Raw genomic sequence first — 25749 nt, 5'->3', positions numbered from 1 at the left:
GTTTGTTTAATTCTTACATATAAATTTTCAGATACATCAGTTGCTTAAATTAAAGCTGGCTGGCTGTAAATGATCAGTTTGTCTCTGCAAAATTTATAAATTGACTTTTTATAGAAATTACAGTATTCGTAAATTATACTAGAGGACCAGGCTCTTTAAACAAGAATGATCCCCACAAGTCTGATTAAACTCTGCAATTTTATAAACAAATGTGTTAAAATACTCATCAGCAAGTTTTTGTGTTGATAAAATTGGATTTGAATTTTTAATTCTGTTTATTTGGAACAGGTAGATCTGTTTTTCATTTGTTCAGAACTTTGATTTTAATCTTTCAGATGTCTTTTTCTCCCCCCTACTCTTCAGAGGACATTTCATACCTGATTATGATCTTTTGTTTTCCAGAGTAACAGCTATCCGCCAATGTCAGATCCATACATGCCTAGTTACTATGCTGCATCCATTGGATTTCCATATTCTCTTGGGGAAGCAGCATGGTCCACGGCTGGAGACCAACCTATGCCATATCTGACAACCTATGGACAAATGAGTAATGGAGAACATCATTATATACCAGATGGTGTGTTTGGTCAACCTGGGGCATTAGGAAATACCCCTCCATTTCTTGGTCAGCATGGATTTAACTTTTTTCCTGGTAATGCTGATTTCTCTACATGGGGGACAAGTGGATCTCAGGGACAATCAACACAAAGTTCTGCTTATAGTAGCAATTATGGCTATCCACCTAGTTCTCTTGGGAGAGCTATTACTGATGGACAGGCTGGATTTGGCAGTGATACTTTGAGTAAGGTGCCCGGCATTAGCAGTATTGAGCAAGGCATGACCGGACTGAAAATTGGTGGTGACCTGACAGCTGCAGTGACAAAAACTGTAGGTACAGCCTTGAGCAGCAGTGGTATGACGAGCATTGCCACCAATAGTGTGCCCCCAGTTAGCAGTGCAGCACCTAAACCAACCTCCTGGGCTGCCATTGCCAGAAAGCCCGCCAAACCTCAGCCGAAACTTAAACCCAAGGGCAATGTTGGAATTGGGGGTTCTGCTGTGCCACCACCTCCTATAAAACACAACATGAATATTGGAACTTGGGACGAAAAGGGGTCTGTGGTAAAGGCTCCACCAACCCAACCAGTTCTGCCTCCTCAAACTATAATCCAGCAGCCTCAGCCATTAATTCAACCACCACCATTGGTGCAAAGCCAACTGCCTCAACAGCAGCCTCAGCCACCACAACCACAGCAGCAACAAGGACCTCAGCCACAGGCCCAGCCTCACCAAGTGCAGCCCCAACAGCAGCAGCTGCAAAACCGCTGGGTAGCGCCTCGGAACAGGGGAGCTGGCTTCAACCAGAACAATGGAGCAGGCGGTGAAAACTTTGGTTTAGGTGTTGTTCCTGTAAGCGCTTCACCTTCTAGTGTGGAAGTGCATCCAGTGCTGGAAAAGCTAAAGGCCATAAACAACTATAATCCCAAAGACTTTGACTGGAACCTGAAGAATGGACGCGTGTTTATAATTAAGAGCTATTCTGAGGATGACATTCACCGTTCCATTAAGTACTCTATCTGGTGTAGTACTGAGCATGGTAACAAGCGTTTGGATGCAGCTTACCGTTCCTTGAATGGAAAAGGCCCACTCTATTTACTCTTCAGTGTGAATGGCAGTGGACATTTTTGTGGAGTGGCTGAAATGAAGTCTGTTGTGGACTATAATGCATATGCTGGTGTCTGGTCTCAGGATAAGTGGAAGGGCAAATTTGAAGTTAAATGGATCTTTGTCAAAGATGTTCCCAATAATCAGTTGCGGCATATTCGCTTAGAAAATAATGACAACAAACCAGTTACCAATTCAAGGGACACTCAAGAGGTACCCCTAGAAAAAGCTAAGCAAGTGCTTAAAATAATTGCTACTTTCAAGCATACCACCTCAATCTTTGATGACTTTGCACATTATGAAAAGCGTCAAGAAGAGGAGGAAGCCATGCGTAGGGTAAGAGTACAGTAATATTTTTGTGTGTAGGGTCTTTTTATTACTGGTGTGGTATGCATGGGTGGGTATTCTTTAATACCTTTTAATATTACATTTTGAGTTTAAGAACTTTACTCTGAAGGAAACAAACCACTTAGTTTGTTAAGAAACAGAACTTGACAAACATCCTTGAAGGCCTGTGATGCCACATTTGAATCGTTTCCTTTTTCCTTCCCAAGGGTAACCCTTACTCTGAATTTGCTTCCTGCCTATTCTTCATACTCCTCAGGTGATAAAGATCATTGAGTCGTGTTCATCAAAGCTCAGTGAGTTCTACATTTATAATTAAGCAGTCTTAAGAACTGGCAAGGGTCTGTAGTCACTAATGTTAAACATTAAGTTTATGGGAAAATGTGTTTGGAGTTTGAAGCAGCTTTTAAATAACCGTTTGAACATTATTCACTTGCTATTTATGAGAAATAAAATGAATTTCCCCCTCGAAACTCCTGAAGCGTTTTTATAATTGTGCACTTAGAGTACTTGTGCAAAAGGATTTGACCTAGGAAGACAGCTTAGAGTTGGGAAGACATGGGCTTTAGATTTAGACTGCAAAATTTGATTTCTGCCACTCTTATTTACCTCTGAGACTCCAAGGGAGATTTCCCAAAAATTACTTACTCACTGTTCTGCTTGCATCATATTGGCCAGATTTGATCACAGAGCACTCAGCAAGACAGGCTGGGGAATGTTTTCTGTTCAGACTACAAAAGAAAATTGGTGTGGGGGTGGGTGCTATTTTTAGGAGGCGAAGAGAATGGATGGAGTAGGCAATTAGCAGATTTTTCCTATAGACAGTACATTTAAATTTCTTTTAAAATGAGACAGAGTTAGAAGCTTCTCCAGTAAATTATTTTGATTACCGCGGAAAGCTCGTATATAGAAATTAAGATAAAACAGGATCTTAAACCTAAGTGTATAGAAATAGCAGTTGATTCCTATCTGTGAACATAAGTATCTTGTGGCTTCTTAATCTTTGCAGAAGAGGGAACTGTTTCAGCTAACATTCCTTACTGGTGAATCATGTTGAAATAATGATCCTAGAGCAATGGTTTCCAAATTTGGGGGCATATAATATCAATTGGGGTGCTCTTTGAAAATGCAGATTCTTGAGACCCACCCCAGAGAATTTGATACATTTGATAAGGGACCTACCTGGTAGAGTACATATTTAAACGAGCACCTTGGTGATTTTGCTGCTACTGGTTATAGAACTAAATTGTTAGAAACTTCGTTCTGCAGTAATACAAATGGCTATTTAAGGACCTGCTCAACCTTTGTAACTGCCGTTTACAAATAGTGGATCAGGAGAAATGATTTGGGGGACGAAAGGTGGGATGCAGGTGAAGATTTTCTTTTAAGGTGTGCTGATTTTAAGATGTCTTTGAGAAGTACAGATGGTGAACTCTCTTTGATTAGGCAGTTATTTGTAGGAGTCACAGATTCGGGAGCTGCTTGTTCTTAACCAGTTGATTTTTCTCAGGGAGAAAAGATGCATGGCAGGGAGGTGTTTATCAACTTCTCTTCCTCCCACCACTAAGGAGCGCTCACCCTTGTATGTCTTCCCACATTTCTTCTCTACCCAGTCTGAAAATTTAGTCCTAGTTTTATTTTTTACTACATAATTTTCTCAAGAATTTTGTGACCATTACATATTGTTTTGTGCTCATACATACAACACTAATTTAAACCATAATTTTTAAACTTTAAAATTTACATTTAAATTCTTTAATGGTTTACTGCCATCCTTTTTATAATGTCTAACCCACCTTTGACATATTTATTTTGAATCTTAATTTATTTTACTAGTCTTTGTTACTTTTTAGATAGAATTATTTGATAATATATTAAGCCATTATAAATAAAAAAAATGTGGGTTTTTTTGCACGCTATGTGAACAACAGCTTACCTGGCTGTAGAATTTTTGGGTCATAGTCTTTTCATTCAGACTTTGCTTTATAGTTTTATATTTACATCACATATATATTTATACCTTTATAATACAGAGGAGTCTGAGGCCAGCCTAAATTTTCTCACTTTGGACATAGCTATTTCTGCCTGTGTACATAGAAAATTTTTCTTTATTCTTGTATTATGGACCTCTATGTAGAATGTGTACAAGATTGGTTTCTATTATAATTTTCCTTAATCCTTTATCTATAGGCCAGGTTTTTATTTTTTTCTAATGTCATAAATATGTCAAATCTTTCTTTGTCCTTGAATGCCATTGGTTCTTTGTTACTTTTTTTCTGCATTTGGAAAATTTCTCTAATTTGAAATTCCATTGTATTGATATGATTTGCTTTGTGTTGATTCTCTGATTTGTGAGGTTTTGAATTCTTGAGTGACAGTGCTGGTTTGCTTACATTATCTGTCACATTAAGTTCCACTGTACTTCTGCCTCTTGATTGTTTTCTTACTTGAATCCTTTGATCCAGAATCTGTCTTGATTTTATTGAGCAGAGATGACTGTTCACAGCTTATTTTACTTCCCATAATGATCATTTTTAGAAACTTCTTTCTCTTCCATATCCTTTTAAACTTGTTTATTTTTCAAAATTTACATACAGTAAAATTGTAAATTCCCTTTCGCTGCTTTGTAATCAGGTGTTCCCCTCCCCCTTTCTCCCAGTTCACTCATCTGTTCTCTGTCTCTCTAAGGCATTTTTCATAATGTCAGATAATGAAATTACAGTGTGGAATTTTTAAAGACTGTTTTCTTTCACTCAGCATGATATCTTTACAATTTATGTTGTTTTATGTATCAATTCTTTGTTCTTTTTAATTACTAAGTACCATTTCATTGTATGGATTTACCAATTCGTTCTTTGAAGGACAGCTGGGTTGTTTCCAGTTTTTGAAGATTGTAAATAAAGCTCCCATAAATATTTGTGCACATATCCTTTTTAAAAATGTTTTTTAAATCATACAGTAAAATTCCCTTTTTTGGGGGTGTACAGTTCTGTGAATTTGAACACATTTGTAGATTTGTGTAACTACCACCACAGTCTTGATATAGAATAGTTCCATTATTCCTACAAAACTATCCTGTGCTATTCTCCTGTATTTACATTCTTCCCCCAAGTCTAGCTTCTGGCAGTCATAATCCGGACCCATTATAGTTTTATTAGTGTCCTTTTCTGTGGAAAAAAAAAAAAAAATTAAGACTCACTTTGGCTTTCTTTTTCTGTCATCATTGAACAGGGAAGAGGATTGATCATTCTGATCAGGTATTTCCCCCCATAGAGTGGGTTTTTTTGTTTGTTTGTTGTTTGTTTTATACTTTAATGGTTAGTGTTAGTTATATATTCTATTTATATTGCAAATGTGGAGATTGATGTGAGAGGCATGATGTAAACTAACTTCACCAGTTAAGCAATTCATCAGCCTTTAAAGAGTAAGAAGAAAGAGCCAGTACAGTGGATATGCCATAAAGTGAAATTTGACTTTCCTTTGAGCTTGAAACCACCATGTCAGGAAACACTTTTCCCTGCTTGTTAACAGTTCAGCGTTTGGGGTCTCATGTGTCCTTGCCCACTGTCCTTCCTGGTGCTGTTACCGCTTGTCCAGGCAGAATTTGTAGGTTTTCATTTCTAGGTTTCCTCTTAGACATGCTTTTATTAGTACTTTGGCTTTTTAGCAACACTGCTTTTGAATACTCTTGTCATCCCTGTGATGAAGGGTGTTCTCCCTGTCTATTCTAGGTCCTCTTTGGCTCTATCAAAAAGGACAAATTAGTGATGTTTTGCTAGGATTCCCTTTACTTGTTATGCTTGCAAGTCATTATTTAACATGACCCTCTCGTATTTAGCTGAATTCCTCAAAGCTTCTGATACTGAAGATTACATTCTCCCAGGTCCATATGCTTGAGACCTTTGAGTAAAATACAGTTTCTAAAATAAGACGCAGAACACTAATTATAAAAGAAAAGATTGATAAAATATGACTAGATTAAATTCTGTTCATGAAAAGTTGCTTTAAGGAAAGTAAAAAGACATTAGGAACTGGGAAAAATTTGAACATAACTGACTAAAGATTAGTATGAAGAACATATAAAATTCCTATGAATCAGTTTAAGAAAAAGATGAACCTAGTAAAAAAATGGGCAAAAGGTATGTGGATAGTCATTTCATGGGAGAGGAAACTAATATAGCTAATAAGTATAATAAAAAGGTATTCTGTTTTAATAATAATTAGGAAATGCAAGTTAAAACTATCATGAGAAACTACTTTATATTTACTTGGCAAAATTAAGAAATTTGATAGTTTCAAGTATTTGAGAGACAGTAGATCAACAAAATCTCTTCAGTAATTTCAGATGGCAATGTTAAATTGATACAGCTATCTGGGGAAGCAGTTTTGCATTGTCTGATAAACCTGAGCATTTCATTCACCTTATTAATTCAGCAGTTTTCCTCTAAGATAGATACTGAAGAGAAGCTTTGCGTATACACCAGAAGACAGACAAGAATGTTTTTAGGTGCACAGGTGATAATTGTAAAAAACGAGGAACAAACCCAGATGTCCATCAGCAGGAAAATGGCCAAAATAAATTGGTGCTATAGTAATATGGTGGAATGATTGAACTATAGCTATATTCGGGGGTAGGAGTAAATATTTTTTTCTTCACCTTTTTATTTGGAAATTGTAATTTATTTGGAAGAATAAGAATAGTATATAGAACATATATATGCCACTTATCCAGATTCACCTGTTAACAGACTTCTCTGTTTGCTTTTTTTTTTGTTAAGAATGGTTCTCTACCTCCCAAAAATACAGTGTATATTTCCTAAGAATAAGTATACTCTTTTATATAACCACAATATTCTGTCAGTTGATTCACCGTGTCATTTAAGCCTCTTTTTCTTTTTTCCAGTATAAGATCCAGGCTCAGCAGGTGGAGAACCTGAAATAGCCAAAATTTTGAATAATAAGAACAATATTAGAAGGCTTATACTAAGTAATCTGACTTCAGAAATCTTTGCCTTCCCCAAATTTGGGACTTTTTTCCCTATGCTTTTTAGTGGAAATTTTGTAGTTTAAAATTTTATATTTAGGTCTGCAGTTAATATAGTTTGCTTTTCATTTATCTTTTCACTGTGTTCATGTTTTTCTTTAAATTCTTGAGCCTATTTGTGATAGGCAAAGACTCTAAAAAGCTAATTCTGTCTTTTTATTGCTGGTTCTTTTTTATTGGCTTATTTTTTTTCTTCTGGTTATTTTGGCAGTGGAGGAATTCCCCAGCTTGCCAGGAAAGCACCCTGTGGAGGAGCTGACCGGACATATCCTGTCTTGCTATATAAAACGTAAAAAGTCAGGCTCTTTATTTTAGAGCGAGGGGTATTGGTGAAACTTAACACTAGGAGAACTCCATACCAGTTATTATAGTATTTGTATAGTTCTTTATTCTTATATTTAAACACATAATTTTGATATGTTTGTTCAAAATCTAGCTCGATGAAAGGACAACCAAGACAAACCCACTAAAAGAAATATTTAATTCAGGGAGCAGAAGATAATTTAAAGTATAAAACAATTTGATTGTTGTTGAGGATTAATATGTAAAAAGAAACGGACACTAGAGGTGTTCTTGGAAATGAGAAATGTGATTGTCAAATGAAAAAAAGAGCGAGCAGATTAATAAAATGCTCATTTTTAAATCCATTGATGATCTGGAATATCAAATTTCCAAATGTGGATCAATAGGGGTGAAAGATGTGGAAAGAGAGTTCGTCTAATATTTCAAAAGAGTACATAAAAAAACAAAGGGAAGAATGATTAAAGAAAAATTTCTCGACCCACAGAAGACATGCTTTCAGAAGGACCAAGTCACCAATAGTATTATTTAAAATTTAAAAGAAAAAAAAGGATAGAGTATCTTAAAAGCTTTATGAGTAAAAGACAGGTTACCTACAAAGGAAGGAGAATCAGACTGTCATTGGAATTATTTTCATTTACAGCTCTGGATACTCATGTAGAATCTTACTTTAGAGTGGAGGGAATGGAGTATATTATATTTGAAGATGAGTGTTGAATTATATCGGTTAGGGAGGCGGAGTACAAAATAAAGGTTTCAGGTGTGTAAGAGCTTAGCCACATGCCCTTCATGAGAAAGTTACTTGAAGAGTTACTTCAGCAGAATGAAAAAGAAATTCAAGAAAGATAATGCACCCAGTAGCTGGTTATACTAGAATAAATATACCTCAGCAGTGACTATGCAATTTGAATCAGATTGGTCTTCATTGTATATAGTGTGTATCAGGACTATAAGCATCTCTACACCTTTTTGTTATATGGCACTGTGGTCTTCGGAGCCTGATAAACAAAACGAGCCCTTACTTGGGAACCACTTAACTTGGAGATGTGAAGGAAGCTAAAAAGAAAAAAAATTAGCTAATCTTTGTTCTATTGGACCATAAGCTGTATGCGAGAAGGACTTGCTTTGATCTCTGCTGAATCCTTGGCACCTAATGCTTGGTGCATAGTAGATGTAAACATATGTTAAATGAGTAAGAGCTTCGAAGAATCTCTTTTGGGAAGGTTTGAATGTTGTAGAATCTTCTTTATTAGTTTAATTACTGTTCTTCTTTACTTAAGAGCTATGTACTTGATCATTCAAGTTACATAGTGCTGCCTATTGATTTTTCCATTTGTAGAAATGGACAATAGTATATAAAACGTTGAATTGTAGTTATGCAAAATGTTATGAGATGGAGCGGAAAGGAAAGGATTTGAGGAAGGGTAAATGCACTAATTTTCTCATCTTTCTGAAGATAACAGATAATTGTTTATAGAGATGATATATCAAGCAGTTGTGCCTATTTAATGTCATAAGGACAGTCACTGAAACTGAAAACAGTGTGGCTTCTAAATGTAGGGAGGGGGAAAGAAGGGGAATATAACATTCAGCCTTGATAAATACACATCATATACAGTGGGAATTGATAGTGTCAGAATTGATAAACTGAGAAGTTGATGCTACTTAAAGTTAGTGACAACCCATATAAAATAAGAGAGAGAGGGCTAGAGGAGGACAGGGAAGCTTTACTTTTTACTTCAACTTGCTATTTGTATGGAGCATCTGTTGATACATAGAAGCTGGTTTAATTGGAAAATAAAAGAAATGGAAACAACTAATAATGTCCAGTAATCTACATTGTATTAGAGTGCTTTTGACTAAATAATCCCTTTACTGAAATTTTACTTTTATTGTACTGAATGTGAATCATTTAGCTCCTATATTTTTTGATTCTTAGGAATCCTTATTAATCATTAGAAAACAATCTGAGGTGAGATTTTTAGTTTGATATCTTTTTAATAACATGCAGGAATAATTAGAGTTTTCAATTGCCTGTAACTTTGAGATGAATTTCCAAAATACGGCATTTACCTATTTCCATCAGAAAAAGATGAAGCCCTGCAGCGTATGCAGAAACAAGCAGAGAACAATTATAATAGTCCCTGTTAAATAGTTTTAAATCTAGAATCTTCGATATATTTTAGTCATGTATGCTATTTTATATTGAGTATTTCAAAAGAGTAAATTTTAGTACCTGAGAGAATTTTTTTCATAATTGTAATAACTGATTCTGAGATGAGATGATGTTAGGTCTGTTTCAAAGTAACCAAGTTTGTGTTAATATACAATAAATTATTTAAACAATAATTACACCTGTTACGACAGTAAACATTATTCTATATATACGGATATTCCTTTACATACAGTGGGATTTTCTCTCAATAAACCTATTATAACTTGAAAATACCTGTCAAAAATGCATTTAATATACCTAACCTACTAAATGTCATAACTTAGCCTAACCTACTTTAATCGTGCTCAGAACACATTACGGTAGCCTACAGTTGAGCAAAATCATCTAACACAAAACCTATTTTATAATAAAGTGTTGAAAATCTCATATAATTTAGTATGTATATTGCACCATTGTAAAGTCAAAAAATTGTAAGTCAAACCATCGTAAGTTGGAGACCATCTGTACTTTTTTTCTCAAGTAGAACTAGTATAATGCTTTCCCGCTAATCAAATTGTAGTTCTTAAGATAAAGAATGGATCTCAGTTTCTTAGACCAGCGGTTCCCAACTTTTTCAGCACCAGGGAGCAGTGCTCCTGTGAGAATCTAATGCCCGATGATCTGAAGTAGAGCTGAGACTGACGCCAGTGCTGGGGAGCGGCTGCAAATACAGAGGAAGCTTCACTCACTTGCTGCTCATCTGCTGTGCAGCCTGGGCCATGACAGACCCCAGGCCAGTACCAGTCCACGGCCTGAGGGTTAGGGACCCCAATCTTAAACTACCTTTTGGTAAACTTTTCTATGGTTGTAGTTCTCTATTAGTGAGTCGATTATAATTAACAAATTCGGTATATAAAATCTTGCTTTTCCTTAGAAGAATATTTCTCTGGAAAATAGTTTTTGGCCCAGGGTGTATCACAATTGATATTATCAGCTTTTATATTACATATTTGAATAATTCTTGAATCAAATACTGAGTGATGTTTTGAATAGTCAGGATGACTCACTTTTTATTGCAGTAATACTCTCTTCTGAACTTGGTAAATATTCTCGACAAGTCAGATGTGGGAAAGGAGGCGGTGCTTCAGTTAACATTTTATTAATTCGTTTTTATTTTTTTTCTCAGATTAATTTTGTTGCCCCACAGGAGAGTTAATAGTGTCTGTGTTCTAATGCCGATAAAGAATTTTATGAGTTTTTAGTAAATGAACTACCGATAGTTTATTGGGTTAATATCTTTGGGAGCTATTTCTTCCATACCTGCTAACGGTATGAACAGTCATTATTGAATGGTGTTTCAGTTATTTCATTTTTCTTCATCAAATACATGATTACTTCAGGATCGTATATATTTAACCGTAACCAAATATGAAATAAAGTTTCAGGAAGTAACTTAAATTATTTAATTTTCCATGTGCAACGTAACAGTGTTTCAGTCAGCAGTGGACCACATGTATGATGATGGTCTCATAGATTGTAATAGAGCTGAATTTCTTGGAAGGAATAAAAATATGTGATATAAGAGGAATTTTTCTTCCTTTGACGGGAGCAGTATCTGTGGGGCTTGGCAAAGATTCTTTCTCACTCGCAGCACTTCAATTTTTGAGTGCACAAAGGACATCCCAAATTGCCACTGGCCGGTTTCAGGAAGAGGAGCCTGTCTCCTCAAATGCTGTGTATTCAGAGGGTGCAGTCCCCTCCATGTCTTGCTTGGTGGTCTTCAGAGTTACATTGCTATAAATTCTTTGTTGGGGATCCAAGATCCTGTGTGAGGACAGAGGTCCATAGGAGCTACCTTAACCATGATGAGGTACCATTGCCATTTAATACAAAAGCTTTCGTGGTAGTGTGGCGCCAGCCTGTCCCTGTATGTTAGAAATATTTTCACATTGTCACGATGTAAAGCATAGATAAGTTTTATTTTTCTATCAGTTCAATGCTGGAGAGAGAGAGAGTCCTTTGTGCCAGGTAGGGTCAGTGGAACCAAAAGCAGATTTACGAAGTCAAAATATTAAATCCCCGGTTCTGCACTCTCATCATGTTAGACACTGTCTTTTTTTTTTTTTAAATGAATACCACAAAGTTCCTTAATCCGACCACTGCTCCAGCATGCAATAGTTGAAACCACGTTGCCATGACAATCCCCTGTGTTCCTTTCTCTCTCCATCTTGATTTCTTATTCCTGCTGATCCTCAGGCCACTTTCCACTCCCTCATGACGGTCACTATTATGGTGACCTGCCTCGTACCCAGCCACTTTCTCTCCGATATCGTGGATCAGTCCAGCCCACATCCCTGTTCATGGAGGAGCAGTGACAGCTTCGATGTTTTATTTCTGACCGTGTCAGAAGGAAGCGGGGGGTGGGACAGTGTTTATAAAGCCTACAGCAGTGTACAGTGGTGTCCTAGGCCTTGACGTTCACTCATCATTCACTCACAGAAACTTCCAGTCGTTCAAGCTCCATTCATGCTAAGTGCCTTATCCAGATGTACCATTTTTTATCTTCTACACAATATTTTTACTGTTCCTTCTCTATGTTTAGATATATAAATACTTAGCATTGTCTTATATTCTGCAATGTTTAGTCCACTGACATGCTGAACAGGCTTGTAGCCTAGGAGCAGTAGGTTCCTCCACGTAGCCTAGGTGTGTAGTAGGCTAGACCATCTGGGTGTGTGTAAATGCACTATATGATGTTTGCACAATGAAATTGCCTAACAACACACTTCTCAGACATCTCCGTCATTAAGTAACGTGGCTGTATATTGCACTCTAATCTCTGAAACTGACTTTATTGTCTCTTGGCAGAAAACTTTGAATTTATTGAAAGGTTTTTCAACCTTTCAATATGTATTTTACACATTTGACACTCAATATTGTTATGCTGTCTTTCGCATTTGAAATATCAAAGGAATGGAAAAAGGGGTCTTGGATATATAATAAAGGAACTAGGATATAAAAAGATACAAGTGCACAATTCCACTTGTGAATGACAATCTGAAATATTATTTTCATTTTATAGTCAAGAGTCCAAAATTTGACTTCAAACTAGAGTTGTCCATGGCTTCCCTTTGCTTGGCTATTTTAAGTGCCTCTGTTACAAGGTCCCAGGTCAATTTTTTTTTTCTTAGAATACTAGCACACATCTTGTATTCTGGTCAACCTGTATCGCTGTATATATCATGTGTTTTTTTGAGTTGTTTCCTTATTCATTCAACAGATAAATACTAAAAGTTACCAATAAGCCACTAAAGATAAATAGCCCCCCTTTATTTAGAACTCAGTCTGCGGTGAGACAAACATATAATTTTGCTCAGTAAAGTTTGATGGTTTTCAGTGCTGAGAGCCAGCATGTCTCTTGCTGAATGTATTGCTAAGTATTTTATGTAAATGTAATTGCATTTTCAGTTTTACACCCAGTTTGTTTATAGAAATGTCCTGTTACTGACCTTGCTCAATTCACTTAGTAGTTCTAGTCCTAATAGAACATTAAGATTTTCTGCCTAATAATCATGTTGTCTACAAATAATGACCATTTTATTTCTTTTTTGATGTTTTCGCTTTTTTCTTTTTCTTGCAATTTTACTTTTAATATAGTGTTACTTAAACATGAAATTGAGTGGAAACTAGGACCAAAGTAAGACTACAATAAAAAGTAATTTAGTGTGTTGAGTGATACTGTTTTGCTGAACCTAAATCACAGCTAAAAACATGAATTAGTCCTAAGTCTTAGAACCATGTTCTTTCTCTCACTGAACCACCTACACTAACATCTGCTGTTACTGTTCTTCACCATTTTTCACTATCTGAACTTTTCCCAACTCTTCCATTTTGTAGTACACTTTGAGATTATTTGATCTTTGGTTGATATTAAATATGATTAGACCGCATCTGTTCTTTTCTCAAACATGAAATGCTACTTTATTTTATAAATGCAAACTCAGGCGCTGGAATCTTTTAAAACATTTAGTTATTAGTGTGCTCATGCAGAGGATCAAGAATGTTAGTCTCAATTAAATGGAAACAAGTTTAAAGTTTGAAGAGTTGACTTCCAGAAACAGAACCTCCAAAGCAAAATCATTGTCTTTTCTCTTTATGATTCTTTGGTTTGAATTTATTTTACAGTGTAGAATTGGTCTGTTTCCTTTACGTTTTTTGTCTTTTGCCTTCTTACTGTAAAAGGGTGTATCGTGTTGGGAAAGTGCATGTCAAGCGTATCTCAGTATTACAGCACTTGAATGACTCAACAAATGTACAGGCTTTTGAACAGGTGGGGATTTTATCCATCTGTTACTGCCCTTGTTCTACTCTTTAGCATGAATTTTTCCAGTCCTGTCAGCCAACCTCTGCACATTTTGTTTCTGGTGAGTCCTTGATTTTCCTGAAGAATTGAATCTATTACTCAGTTCAATGAATTTAGTCATTGTTCATCTGTAAACTTTGTCTTTTCTTGACACGTGCACACCTTTTTCTTTTAAAATTTAAAAATGTAGTCTTATACTTCACTGGTTTTAACTTAGGCAGAATTTTACTTTTATTATAAACAATAAAAAGAGAAACAGGGCAGCCATTAAAATAAACAATACCCTGTAGAATGTATATGTATTTCATATTTCTACAGCAATATGATATTTAATATGATAATTTGGAAGTTGTATTTTTCTAACTTATAATTTTTTTAAACTTTTAAAATAATTTTGTTGCAAAGATAATACAGTGAGTTTCTACATATCCTTTAGTTTCCCCTAATGTTAGCAGTTACACAATCATATTACATTTATCCAAACAGAGAAATTAACACTGGTACAATACTGCTACACTACAGGCTTAATTTTTTTCTTCCAGTTACAGTTGACGTGTGATATTTTATTAGATTCAGGTGTACAGCATAATAATTAGACATTTATTTAACTTACAAAGAACTGAAAAATCTGTATGAATGTTCAAGATATGAAACAGCAGCTTTGCATTTTAGTATGTCTCCTTAGTCTCCATGCTATGAGTTTCTTTCCTTGTCTTTCATGGCTTTCACATTTTGAAGACTAGGGGTCAAGTGTTTTGTTAGGTGTCCCTCATTGTCAGTTTGCCTAACACTTCCTCATGATTAGGTTGAGGTTGCAGGGTGTGGGGAAGAATGCCATGTAAGTGTTATGTCCTTCTCATCTGACCATATATAACTGACTGCTGGGGATATTAACTTCGACCACTTGGTTCAGGTTGTGTCTTCTAGGATTCTCCAATGTAAATGTCCATTTTTCCCCTCTGCATACTCTGTTCTTTGAAGCAAGTCAGTATTTCCAGCCTTTACTGTAGAGGAGGAAAATAAAGCCCCACCTTATGCAGGGAGGAGTATCCAAGAATTTGTGGATTTTTTGTTTTTCATTTAGCTCTTCCATTTGCTCTTTTTCCTACTTCTAGAATGTCCATTTTGTCTTCAGTCTATACTTCTCTTATTTTTTTCTTTGTCATTTCAAGCTTTTTTTCCTGCTCTCTGATTTGAGATGGTACTTGCACTTACACTCCCCTGATGAGGCAGTAACTCTTTCCCTCTTTAATTCATCTACTGAAAATTTTAATTTGAAAAATTTAGCTCAGATTTCTAAGCTAGGGTCTTTGTTTCCCTTGCAGTTGGATCTCACGTGCCTACTGTGAACTTTTCCCCCCTAGCCGTTCACGGCCTCCTTCAGCAGTTCTGCTTTAATTGTGTTCTGAATGCTTATCTTCATTTTCTTTCTAGATGGTTTGGCTTCTTAGATGCACAGTTACTTTTTCCCTGGTGGCTCATTTGTGCACAAGTCTGGTTACTGAAATATTTCTAATGGTGATAAACCTACGGCTGATTAAAAGGAAATACATTATTTACCTGTAATGTTAAGGGTAAGCTCTTGGCTCCTCTGAGGGCACCAAAGGAAATTTTATTGTCTGGCTCTTCTTTTCTTAGCACATCTGTTAATAAGCTCTGTCAAAAAAAACAAACAAAAACCCAACAAAACCACCCAACCATGGGTTGACAAGTAAACTTCCCCTTGGAGTTCATCTTCACAGGCCAATTTCTTAGCCATATGATCATATGGTGGTCTCCAGAGCCTTTGCTCAGCTCAGGGTGGGGAAGAAGCCCCACTGGCAGAGACTGAAGCACTCAAATCTCTGAACCTGCCTAGTTGAGGCCTCACTCTGTCAATGGAAAAGGGAGGGAGGAGGGATCCCTCTGCAAATTATTTTTTGAATTGTCAGCCATTATTAAAAGTAATAATAGAGTTCTTTGAATCACTTTGGAAAGTTCGTAATCCTAAAGAGTTGTACATGTTTAGTGCGTCATCTTCTGAGCTATCACTAGAGGCTTAGTCCTTCTCCCATGTACTGGGCCGTGGCTCCTTTTGTGTAATTCAGGTTCCGATTCTCCCTGTGTTACCTCCAACGACATACCAGTTCATGTGATGTGATGTGGGCTGTGTGATATGTACCTATATTAAAGCAGAGGTATCAGCTTCAGGGGGGGCTTACGTTTTATTGATGGACGTTCACCATGCTGAGGACTACACATCTGTATGCCTATCCTGGACCTTTCCTCTTACCTCCAGACTCGTGTATCTGATTGCCTATTTGATATCTTCACTTACTTGTTTAATAAGCATCTTAAATTTAATAGAACTCCTTTCTTTGCTGGCTCAAAACCTCCATCTTTGTAGAGGGCGCCACTGTTCTTCCAGTTGTTTAGACACTGGTCTCATTCTTGATACTTATGTTTCTCACCCCATATCTAATCAGTCTGTCTGTAAGTCCTGTTGGCTCTGCTTTCAGATTGTATCCAGAATCCAAACAGTTTTCACTAACTCTGCATCTTTCACCTTGTTCTAAAAGCTGTTATTATTGTGCTGGCCTTCTCACTGGCCTTCTGCTCCACTACACTCTATTTCAGCAAAATAGCCCTTAAGAGATCCTTTGTGACAAGTGAGACTAAACTGTTAGCTTTCTCATGCTTGACATTGCTAGCATCAAAGTATTGCTAACAGATTACATCAGGAAATAGTATGTCTTTTTCCAGTCTCTGAAACAGTTGTGTAAGTGTAATCAGTTCTGGGACAGTTACTCAAGTGCACCTGTAAAACCATATGAGCCTGGTGGCTTTTTTGTTTGGGGTAGATTTTTAATTATTGGCTAAAGCTATTTAGTTACTATAAGTCTCTTCAAGTTTTCTTTTTATTCTTGAGTTTCTTTTGGTAAGTTGTCCAAGGGTTTTCATATTGGCATATGACATTAATAGTATTTATATTTTTTTAGCGCTATCAATCTTCATATTTATGCTTCTTTTCCTTTTTTCTTTTAATCAGAGATTTTTTTTTTCTATTAAGTTTTCTTTCTCTCAGAGCATCAGCTTTTAATTTTCGTTCTTTAGTTCTTTATTTTTGTTTTGTTTCATTTTTTTCTGTCGCTATCTCATTTCATTCCTTCTGCATTTGAGGACTTACTGTTATTCATTTTCTAACATACTGAGTTTGATGATGAGCTTATTTTCAGCTTTTAAAAAAATTCTGCATGTAAATATTTAAATGTCGGGGGTGGTTTAAGGTGTTCCATTTTTCTATTGTACTGATGTAAAAGGTTTCAAGTTTCCCATGTGATTTTTTGGGGGAGACTATTAGAAGTGTATGTGTTTGAATTTCCAAATATGGATAAGATTTTTTTGTGTGTTTTTGTTGGGATTATTGGTTTGTTTTGCTTCTAAAATTTGTGTAAGAAAATGACTCTTTAGTATTTATTTAGATTTGTTCTCTGGTCTGGCATATAGTCAGTTTTTATGGTTGTTAAATGTGTATTCTTAATTATTTGGCTATTTCCTGTATTCTGTGTATTTAATCTATATTTTTACTAACTTGTCTGCTCTACCAGTTACCAAGAGAAATAATGTTAAATTCTCTTGCTATAATTAGGAACCTGTCAGGTTTTCTTTGTTATTCTGATAACTTTTAGTATATGTAGAATTGTATTTTTAGTTTACTGTTGTTAAAGCTTTTTACAAAAGTTTATTCAGTATAAAGTGATTGTTTTATTTCAAACAGTGTTTTTTGCCTTAAAATCTATTTTGTCTGATATTAACATAGTATCTATAATATATAATCTTCATTTGGTTTGTTATTTTAACTTTTCTGTGTTCTTATATTTTAAATTTATTTTTTGTACATAGATTTTTAAAAACGTAAAATCTGATCTATTTTGTGTTTTCATTGATGAATCTACATTTTCAGCTGCTTGATACAAATGTATAAATGGTATACATGTATGTGACTGTCATCTTATTTTGTGCTTTCTAATTAATCTAGATCTTTCAGGCTCTCCCCCTCTTTTGCCCTATTTGATTGACGGAAGTTTTTTCCCCTTTTTTTTTGTCTACTGAGTTAGAAGTTACCCCTTACATACATAGATGTCTTTGTATGTAACCTACGTATTTTGATTCAGTTAAAGTGCATAGTTGATTACAGTCAAACTGAAACATCTCTAACTTGTGTTTAAATAACACATGATCCTCATTGATACAACTCATCATCTTGAATTAAAACTCTCTTTGTTGAACTTATCCTTAAATAGCATCGCCTTTTTTTCTGTAGTTTTGGGGGAAGAGTGAGCAGTGTGCTGTTAGGTCCTCTTGCTTCACCTCTAATACTGTGTTTTACATCTATTTAAAATTTCTCATACAAATCTGTTTCCTTCAGCTAAGAACTAAACTTATGTTTAGGCTGGTTTTTAGAAAGCTTTAGGGCCTTTGTAAAATTAGACTACAGCTTCCTGGTACCAGGGGTTTTTTTTTTGGTCTTGTTTTTATTGCTTATCCTTTTGAAATGTGATTAATTAGATAGCTCTGTGTCTGTTTTGGTTCTTTGATTTCAGAGTATCTCACTGATTCTTATGAGTCTGAAGTAATTTTATTTGTAGTTATCATGAAGTAGGGCATTTACTAGCTTTCTGTATTAAATACTGTTATTCAGGTTCTAGGATTATATAAAAATGAAAAAAAGGAATTTAGTAGCAAAGAACTTAAAGTTCTCTTTAGAATTTAAAATGTAATTTTCTAATGGTATCACAGAGGATGGGAAACTAATTTGACCATTTGCAAAGTATATTCTTATTTATTATGGAACATGTATTACTCATGAAAAAATAAAATGGGAGTAGTGAAAAAATGTCTTATGTATTTCAAACATGGTTCTTGGACCAGCAATATTAGGACTAAGTGTGAACTTGTTAGAAATGCAAGCTCATAGGTTCAGCTTCAGCCTTTGGGGGCCCAATGGTCAGTGTTTCTACAAGCATTCCTGGTAATTCTGATGCTTGCTGAGGTTTGAGAACCACTTAGTTACACATTAAAACAAGTTGGTACAAACAGATTACATGATGCATTCAGTTGAAAGACAGAAGTATTATTGGTAGATATTTGGTTAGTAAACATGAATACATCACTCAGTTTACCCTTCATTCAAGGGGTTTCTGCTGTCTTAGAAGGAATTATTGATAAATATTAATATTTCTTGATAATAGAAAGTTAGATATAATGCAAAATATTATATGGGGGAAGTTTGTGATTCAAAGTATTTTTCAATTAACACTGAAAATTTAATGCAACTCTTTTCCTTTCCTCCTAACCCTACTTCAGTCATTAGTTTTCAAATTGCTAGAGTCCTTTTAGTGTGTTTGATAACGTCACCATCAAGAACTTATCGAGAGGGCTAGAAAGACGTTATTGTAATATTCTCACCTTAAAATACTATGGGAAAATAGGCTCTTTAAGTAAGTGTTGGAGTTCTTTATTTTGAAGTGTTTTGTAGTAATCATTCTACCGTGGTGTGTATAGGTAACAGTAAACCAAAACGGTTTTAACTAATGACTTGAAACAGTACTTGAAGAACATATTAGGGAGGTGGTTTATATTATGTGTGCTCATAATCTTGATGATGGCATTTTTTAAAATTTTTTTTGTGTGTTTTTCTTTCAGGAGAGAAATAGAAACAAACAATAACTGTATGGAGATGTCCTGTTAGAATTACAACACTAATGAAGTAGACTCTGGAAATGCCTAATAAGTCAAAGAAGACGTTATTAAAGCTTTTTTTCTGCTTAAGGTGACATCTTTGAACTCTTTAACACAGAATTGACTCTTGTAATGGTTATCATCAGCGCATCTGCCCTTATACTCTCACCAAACACACTTGAGAACTGTAACTTCGTCAAGCACTTTCTGTCCTGAAGCTTTTACCAGTATCTGCTGTCTTTTGTAATTATGCATCCTAGCTAAGGCACAGAAGACTGAATGAATGCAAGGATTCATTAACTCTTTGAATTTGTTAAATACTAACAGTTAACCATTAGAAGTGGTTCAATGATGTAAGAGTCACACTGCTTCAACTTTTTCTTTGTTGTAGTTTTTAAATTGTCGATTTTTAGCTATTTGACAGATTAAAAGCAAAATAATCATGCCACATTTAGTCCTGGAGTTCAAGTCTAAATGTTTATGTGAAAAATTATTGTAGTAAACTTTTAATATGGCAAAGCAACCTTAAGCTCTATTTTAGCCAAATAAAACATAATCTGAGATTATATTAGAACATTTCCCTTGTCTTCAAACTGTTTGGTGTAACAGAATATTGATATGCAGCTTGGTGGACTTCACCGGTTAATGCACATTCTTCTTCCCTCTTTCCCCCAATAACATGTATACTGAAAAATGTGCATTTGTCTGAGGAATTATTTTATTTGCTACCACTTAATGAATCTCAAAATTTTGAGTAAATGTACCTCAGTCTAATCAGACTTTTTATGACCTTTATAACTACATTTAAAACCCTTAATTCCTGTTTCTGGGTGTTTGCGAGCCTGATTGCTATCATGAAGTAAAAATTTATTACTGTAGGTATTCACTAGCTAAATAAACATAGTTCTTGTTTAGCAAGCATATACTGTTCCTCAACTCTTCTCCAGCTTTTGCAGTGTCCTGGCATCCTTAAAATACTTTGAAAATATGGCCTTGATCCATGGATTAAATCAGTAAGTGAATGTGTTGATGTTTTATTGATCAGATCTATATAAATGGGAATACAGCATATATCTGGGTATTCTTATAGTTATCTAACATCTTTTTTTTTTCATTAATTACATATCAACATTAATTTTGTATCTTGAAACAAATTGATTTTGTATAATTGTGTCAAGCGTCTGTATTAACTGATTTGATGGCATAAGGTTATGAAGATAATGTATTGCCCCTTATATTACTGTTCTAAAAGGAGAAAGCTATGTAGAAAGATACGATAAGGGTGAAAATAGCAATACAGTAGATTTGAATACCTTGGTGTTTTGCATTACTCCATTTATGTTTACATCATGTTTAGAAATGTTTTCATTTACATTTACATCTTTGGTCACTTCAATTCAAAAATTTAGTGACATTTCTTTGAGGCTTTCATTTATATAAAATTTTTGTACAATGTTTTCTTAAAATGTACAGATACTGTATTCAAATGAAATAAAATACAGTATTTGTAGATAATCGTAGCTCTTCACAGGTCTTTGGTAGTCCCGTTGTAGTTATATCAGTGTTTACTGAAGGGAACATTAAAATATTAATGGTATATTATAAAATAAAAACTTTCTTAAAGGAAAGTTGCACCTGTTTTACCTTTTTAAGAGTAAGCCATGAAATCTTGTAACATGTCTCTTAACTATTTATAATGAAAATTGGCATTTGGGTATAGTAACCACAGAAATGTTCTACATCCCTAAGATTGTATAGGTAGGACACGTCAAAGATGACTTGTCACTCTGAAGGGCCTATTAGAGAAAAGCGTGAAGGGGTGACCTCGTAGAAAGGATCTGAGTCCTCGCTGTGAGGTTCTCTTTTTCTTGGTGCTTCATTAGCAACTCTGAATATTTTTATAAAACTAGTTATATTATAAATGGATTGAAACTTTAATTTGCGTTTGGTTTCTGTGTAAGAAGTATCACAGAAACACTCAGCAAGCAGGCTGATTGCGGTAGCGGACTCAGCAATGTCCAGCGGAGCGGTCTGTCCGTCGTGAGCAGTACATCCCAGTGCCTTTAACCTGGGTCTCTAATATTAAGTGAAATGGGTGCAGCATTCCTTTGGAAATAAAAACTATCTTTTCAATCGGTAATTTTTTTTCTCATTTAAGTCTTCTTTAGAGCACCTACTTTATCTTCCTCCTTGGTCTTTCAGTGTATTGCAAAATGTTTTTCCTCTAAATGAAACTATCGCAGGTTGTCTCAATAGCACAACTGTTTCTTAACTGTAGGGACAAAAAGGGAGCGAACCTGTGCTATATAGCAGGAGACATATAATCAGATATTTGAATCATCACAAAGACACCATTGGCCCAGTAAGTTTCTTGCTTAATGTTTTTCCAAGATCTGGTTTGAATGTTTCTTATTAAAGTTATCATGTGGGTATTTTATTTTGAAAGGTATTATAGTTTGTATATTTAACAGTAAGGGGGAAAATGTAACCAAAATTAGTATTCTTTCTCTATACATATTGGTACTTGAAGATTCCTTTCATAAGAAACCCCGGCCTTTTCCTCATTTCAATACTTAATTCCTCATTTTAACTTAAGTGATCTTTCTAATTCAAAAGCTGTGTTCTTTTCGAATACCATGCATGGAGGTTAAGCTGATGTTAAAGCAGTTTGCAATAAAAAAAAAAAGAATCAGCTTAAGTCATTTAATCATTTCAAGTGCATTCTGCATCCTATAAAAATAAGTTTGAGAAATTTAAGAAAATTGTGTTTTCATTAAGTTTTGCATATCTTTTGTTATGCCATGTAAATTCCCTTCTTTTTTGTATGATTAAAGAAAGGTTATGATAAAATGATTAGTTCATTTACAGTCACTTGTAGCAATTACATGAGAATTTGAATTTTGTCGTGTTTGGGTTTGTTCATTCCTGTGAATGATGGTACAGTTAGGTGAGATTTTTTTTTTTGTTATGGTACCCAAACTCACCATTTGGTCCTCTTTAATCTTTGAGGGTTTCAATAAAAATTGTTCACTCATATCTGTGTTCTTTCCATTTTATCTTTATAAACATGTATTGCCTGCTAGAAAACATAACATTTTTATTGACTTTGTTCTGGATTTCCTGGTTGACATATGTGTCAAGTACAAATAGATTATATCACTGTTTTAGTTGGCCATTTAAATTAAGTGGGGGAATTAAAGTGAGGGAGGATCCTGTATCCTGATCTTTATCTACACAAGTGAGTTTATTGAATTACCTGCTCTTACTATTAAGAGCAAAAGAGAAAAAGGCCTATTTATTTTCATGTAATAGGAGGAAGTGGTGTTCCCAGCTGTCTAATAACCCTGAATCCCCCGTTCTTCGAACCAAGGGATGCTTTTCTAATAGTCTGTACATTATCCTTTGAGATAGATGAGCTTACATCGATCAGATCATGGTGACTCAGGATGGTACATTGATCATTTCTAGGTTCTCTAAGGCAGCAGTCCCCAGCCTTTTTGGCACCAGGGTCGGGTGTTCCTGTGGGAACCCAATGCTTGATAATCTGAGGTGGGGCTGAAGTGGTGATGCTAGCGCTGAGGAGTGGCTGCAGATATAGATGAAGCTTCGCTCACTTGCCCGCCATTTACCACCTACTACACGGCCTGGTTCCTAACACGCCATGAACCAGTATGTGTCCGTGGCCCGGGATTGGGGACCTGTGCTCTAAGGTACTTGTCCAGATGGGGACAGGAGTTTTGAGCTGTTAAAACCCACCAGTAGCGTATGACAGTGTTGGCCTGTGACCAGGGCATGGTTTTATGGAACTACCCCAAGTGTCCCACACCATAACAGCATCAGAAGCCTTTTTACTAGTCATCTAACAGGAGGGTTTGCATCTCTTGAGCATACTTACATTTGTAATTGAGACTCTTAATTCCTATTGGCTCGGCTTTATCTTAATTACTAATGCTAGATTTAGTAATTCTAGTGTAGGAACTAAAATACTCTTGCAGTCAGAAGTTAACGGACTAAGGTTTTCCTTGCTTTCAGATCACAGAACTTGCCATTGCATAATCTTGATGTGTATTCTTTCCTCATTCCTCTCGGTGCAATAGTGAGAAGCAGAACTCATCTATGTATCATGTAGTAGTGGCAGTTTACATGCAGTTTGTCTATAAATAGTGCACTAAATTCAGAATTTGTCTATGAGTTGAGTTACCTGTACAACATTAGGACTAAATGTAAATGAAAACTGTTTTTGTAAAATTTATGTGCAAGGAAGACATGAGTTTAGATTCTATAACACTGGTGGGTTCTCCATCCCTTTCTGCTACCCCACTTGCCCCTCCAAAGAATACCCCTTTATGTAGTGTACATTTCGAGAGAGATATTCCAATGCCATTTTAAAACAATATTGGATATTTCTGACACATTGGAATTAACCGTATAGGGGAAAATCTTAGAATTGGGAGTTGAAAGACCAGACCGCCAGTTACTTCTGACTGGTAGATTGACATTGAACAAATCATTTCCTTTGTTAGTGCATTTAGTACTAACAAATCTATACTCTACACTAGAATATTATGCAGCAGCTTGAGAAGTGTTTCAAAAGCATCCCATCAAAAAACAGATGCCAAGCTATTTAAACCACCTTTTCTTAGGAAAGGAATGTACCATTCTAACCATAATATACTGTTTAACTCCTGCCTCAGGTTTTTCAACACAGACAAATTACTTTTACTTAAAATTACTTTTACACATTAAGATCGAGATATTTTGCCATCATTTAAATCTTCTCTATTAATAAAGCTCCAATCCTTTATTAAAACCATTGCTCTACTGTGCACACAATTAGAATTAATTCAGGGAGTAGGTGTAAGTATCCATTAGATTCCTCCAATATAAAACTGTTCTGTTGAAAAAATGAGGCGGGGGAAAGTGGCGGGGGGCGGGGGGGATTCTAAAAGATCTAAGTAAAAACGAAAATGTAGTCACACATAAGCCTGTTGAGATGAGGCTAAGTAGTAATAAGCAGATTCCCACACTCCTCTTTAAATATATAAGGATAAGGGGGAGCATAATTGCCTCCTCAAGTGTGGACTGAATTTCATTCCACAGAGTACAACATGGAAAGGAAGAGGCGAAAAAGTAATTTTAGAATGGAGAAACTGACACTATCTCAGCCAGGAGATCAAGATCAACAGGCATATGTTGGTGGTATGTAACCCTGATACATGATGGAAATAGTACTTTACCTATGTGAGCTTCTCTCCAAAACTGATAACCCCAATCACATAAGAAAAACACAAGATAAATTCCAAAGGAAGAGCAATCTACAAAATGCCTAACATGCACTCAATACTGTCAAGGTCATCAAAAACAATTGTGAAGAACAATCACAGCCAAGAGGAAACTAAGAGACACTATAACTAAAATATGGGATCCTTAATGGCATCCTGGGCAAGACAAAGGACATTAGGCAAAAACTTAAAAATCTTTAACATATCAATATTGGTCCATTAATTATAACAAAGGTACCATAATAATGTACCAAGTTTATAATAGAGAAAGCTGGGTAAAAGGTATATGGAAACTCTGTGTTGTATTCTCAATTTTTCTGTAAATCTGCCCTAAAAAATAAATTATTTTTTTAAAAAAATACAAGGATAATATGAAGTGGCAGCCAAAAAAAAAAAGAGCTTGTTTTTCTTCGGGAAGCATATTCTCGGATCTTTTTTGCAACACTGGAAAAGACAGGGACTTTGTACCACTAGACTTCAAAATTCACTGACGGGAATTAGTGGTCATATTTTATCAAATTTAATTTTTAGAATAAAATACTAAATATAATACTAAATAAAATACTAGGTAAATAAAATACTAAAACAAAACATACAGGTAATGAGGCTTTCATTACCTATAAGTTGAAAATATACAAGGATCACTATTACAAACTATACTGGTTTCCAAACTTCTTTTCAAAAGAACATTTGCCACTGCTAAAATAAGTCACAGCTATAAAGCCATTTAAATCATAAATTACAAAATTTCAGAACTGCAAAGAACCTTAGATGCATGCTATGCTAACCTCACTTGAGGGGGCAATTACGCTCCCCCTTATCCTTATATATTTAAAGAGGAATGTGGGAATCTGCTTATTACTACTTAGCCTCA

At 35.3% G+C, this 25749-nt stretch overlaps 1 protein-coding gene across 12 annotated transcripts in view; it reads left to right on the top strand.

Moving 5' to 3' along the window:
- The window catches only part of YTHDF3 (YTH N6-methyladenosine RNA binding protein F3), a 35863-nt gene extending 13236 nt beyond the window's left edge, over nucleotides 1–22627 (top strand). For 7 of the 12 annotated variants that reach the window (XM_039868849.1, XM_039868845.1, XM_039868854.1 and 4 more), the window contains 3 exons: nucleotides 403–2001; nucleotides 2220–2306; nucleotides 19558–22627. In XM_039868849.1, the coding sequence (XP_039724783.1) occupies nucleotides 403–2001; nucleotides 2220–2273 (1653 nt within the window). In that variant the 3' untranslated portion in view covers nucleotides 2274–2306; nucleotides 19558–22627. Of the gene's footprint in view, nucleotides 1–402; nucleotides 2002–2219; nucleotides 2307–7265; nucleotides 7350–19557 lie in introns of those variants that run through there. The other 5 variants (XM_039868851.1, XM_039868847.1, XM_039868850.1 and 2 more) reach the window with 3 other exon arrangements.
- The last annotated feature ends 3122 nt before the right edge of the window (nucleotides 22628–25749 follow it).

The sequence above is a fragment of the Pteropus medius genome, unplaced genomic scaffold (assembly GCF_902729225.1).
Source record: "Pteropus medius unplaced genomic scaffold, Ma_sr-lr_union100, whole genome shotgun sequence".
Lineage (NCBI taxonomy): Eukaryota > Metazoa > Chordata > Mammalia > Chiroptera > Pteropodidae > Pteropus > Pteropus medius.
This window is presented reverse-complemented; position numbering and strand designations above follow the sequence as displayed.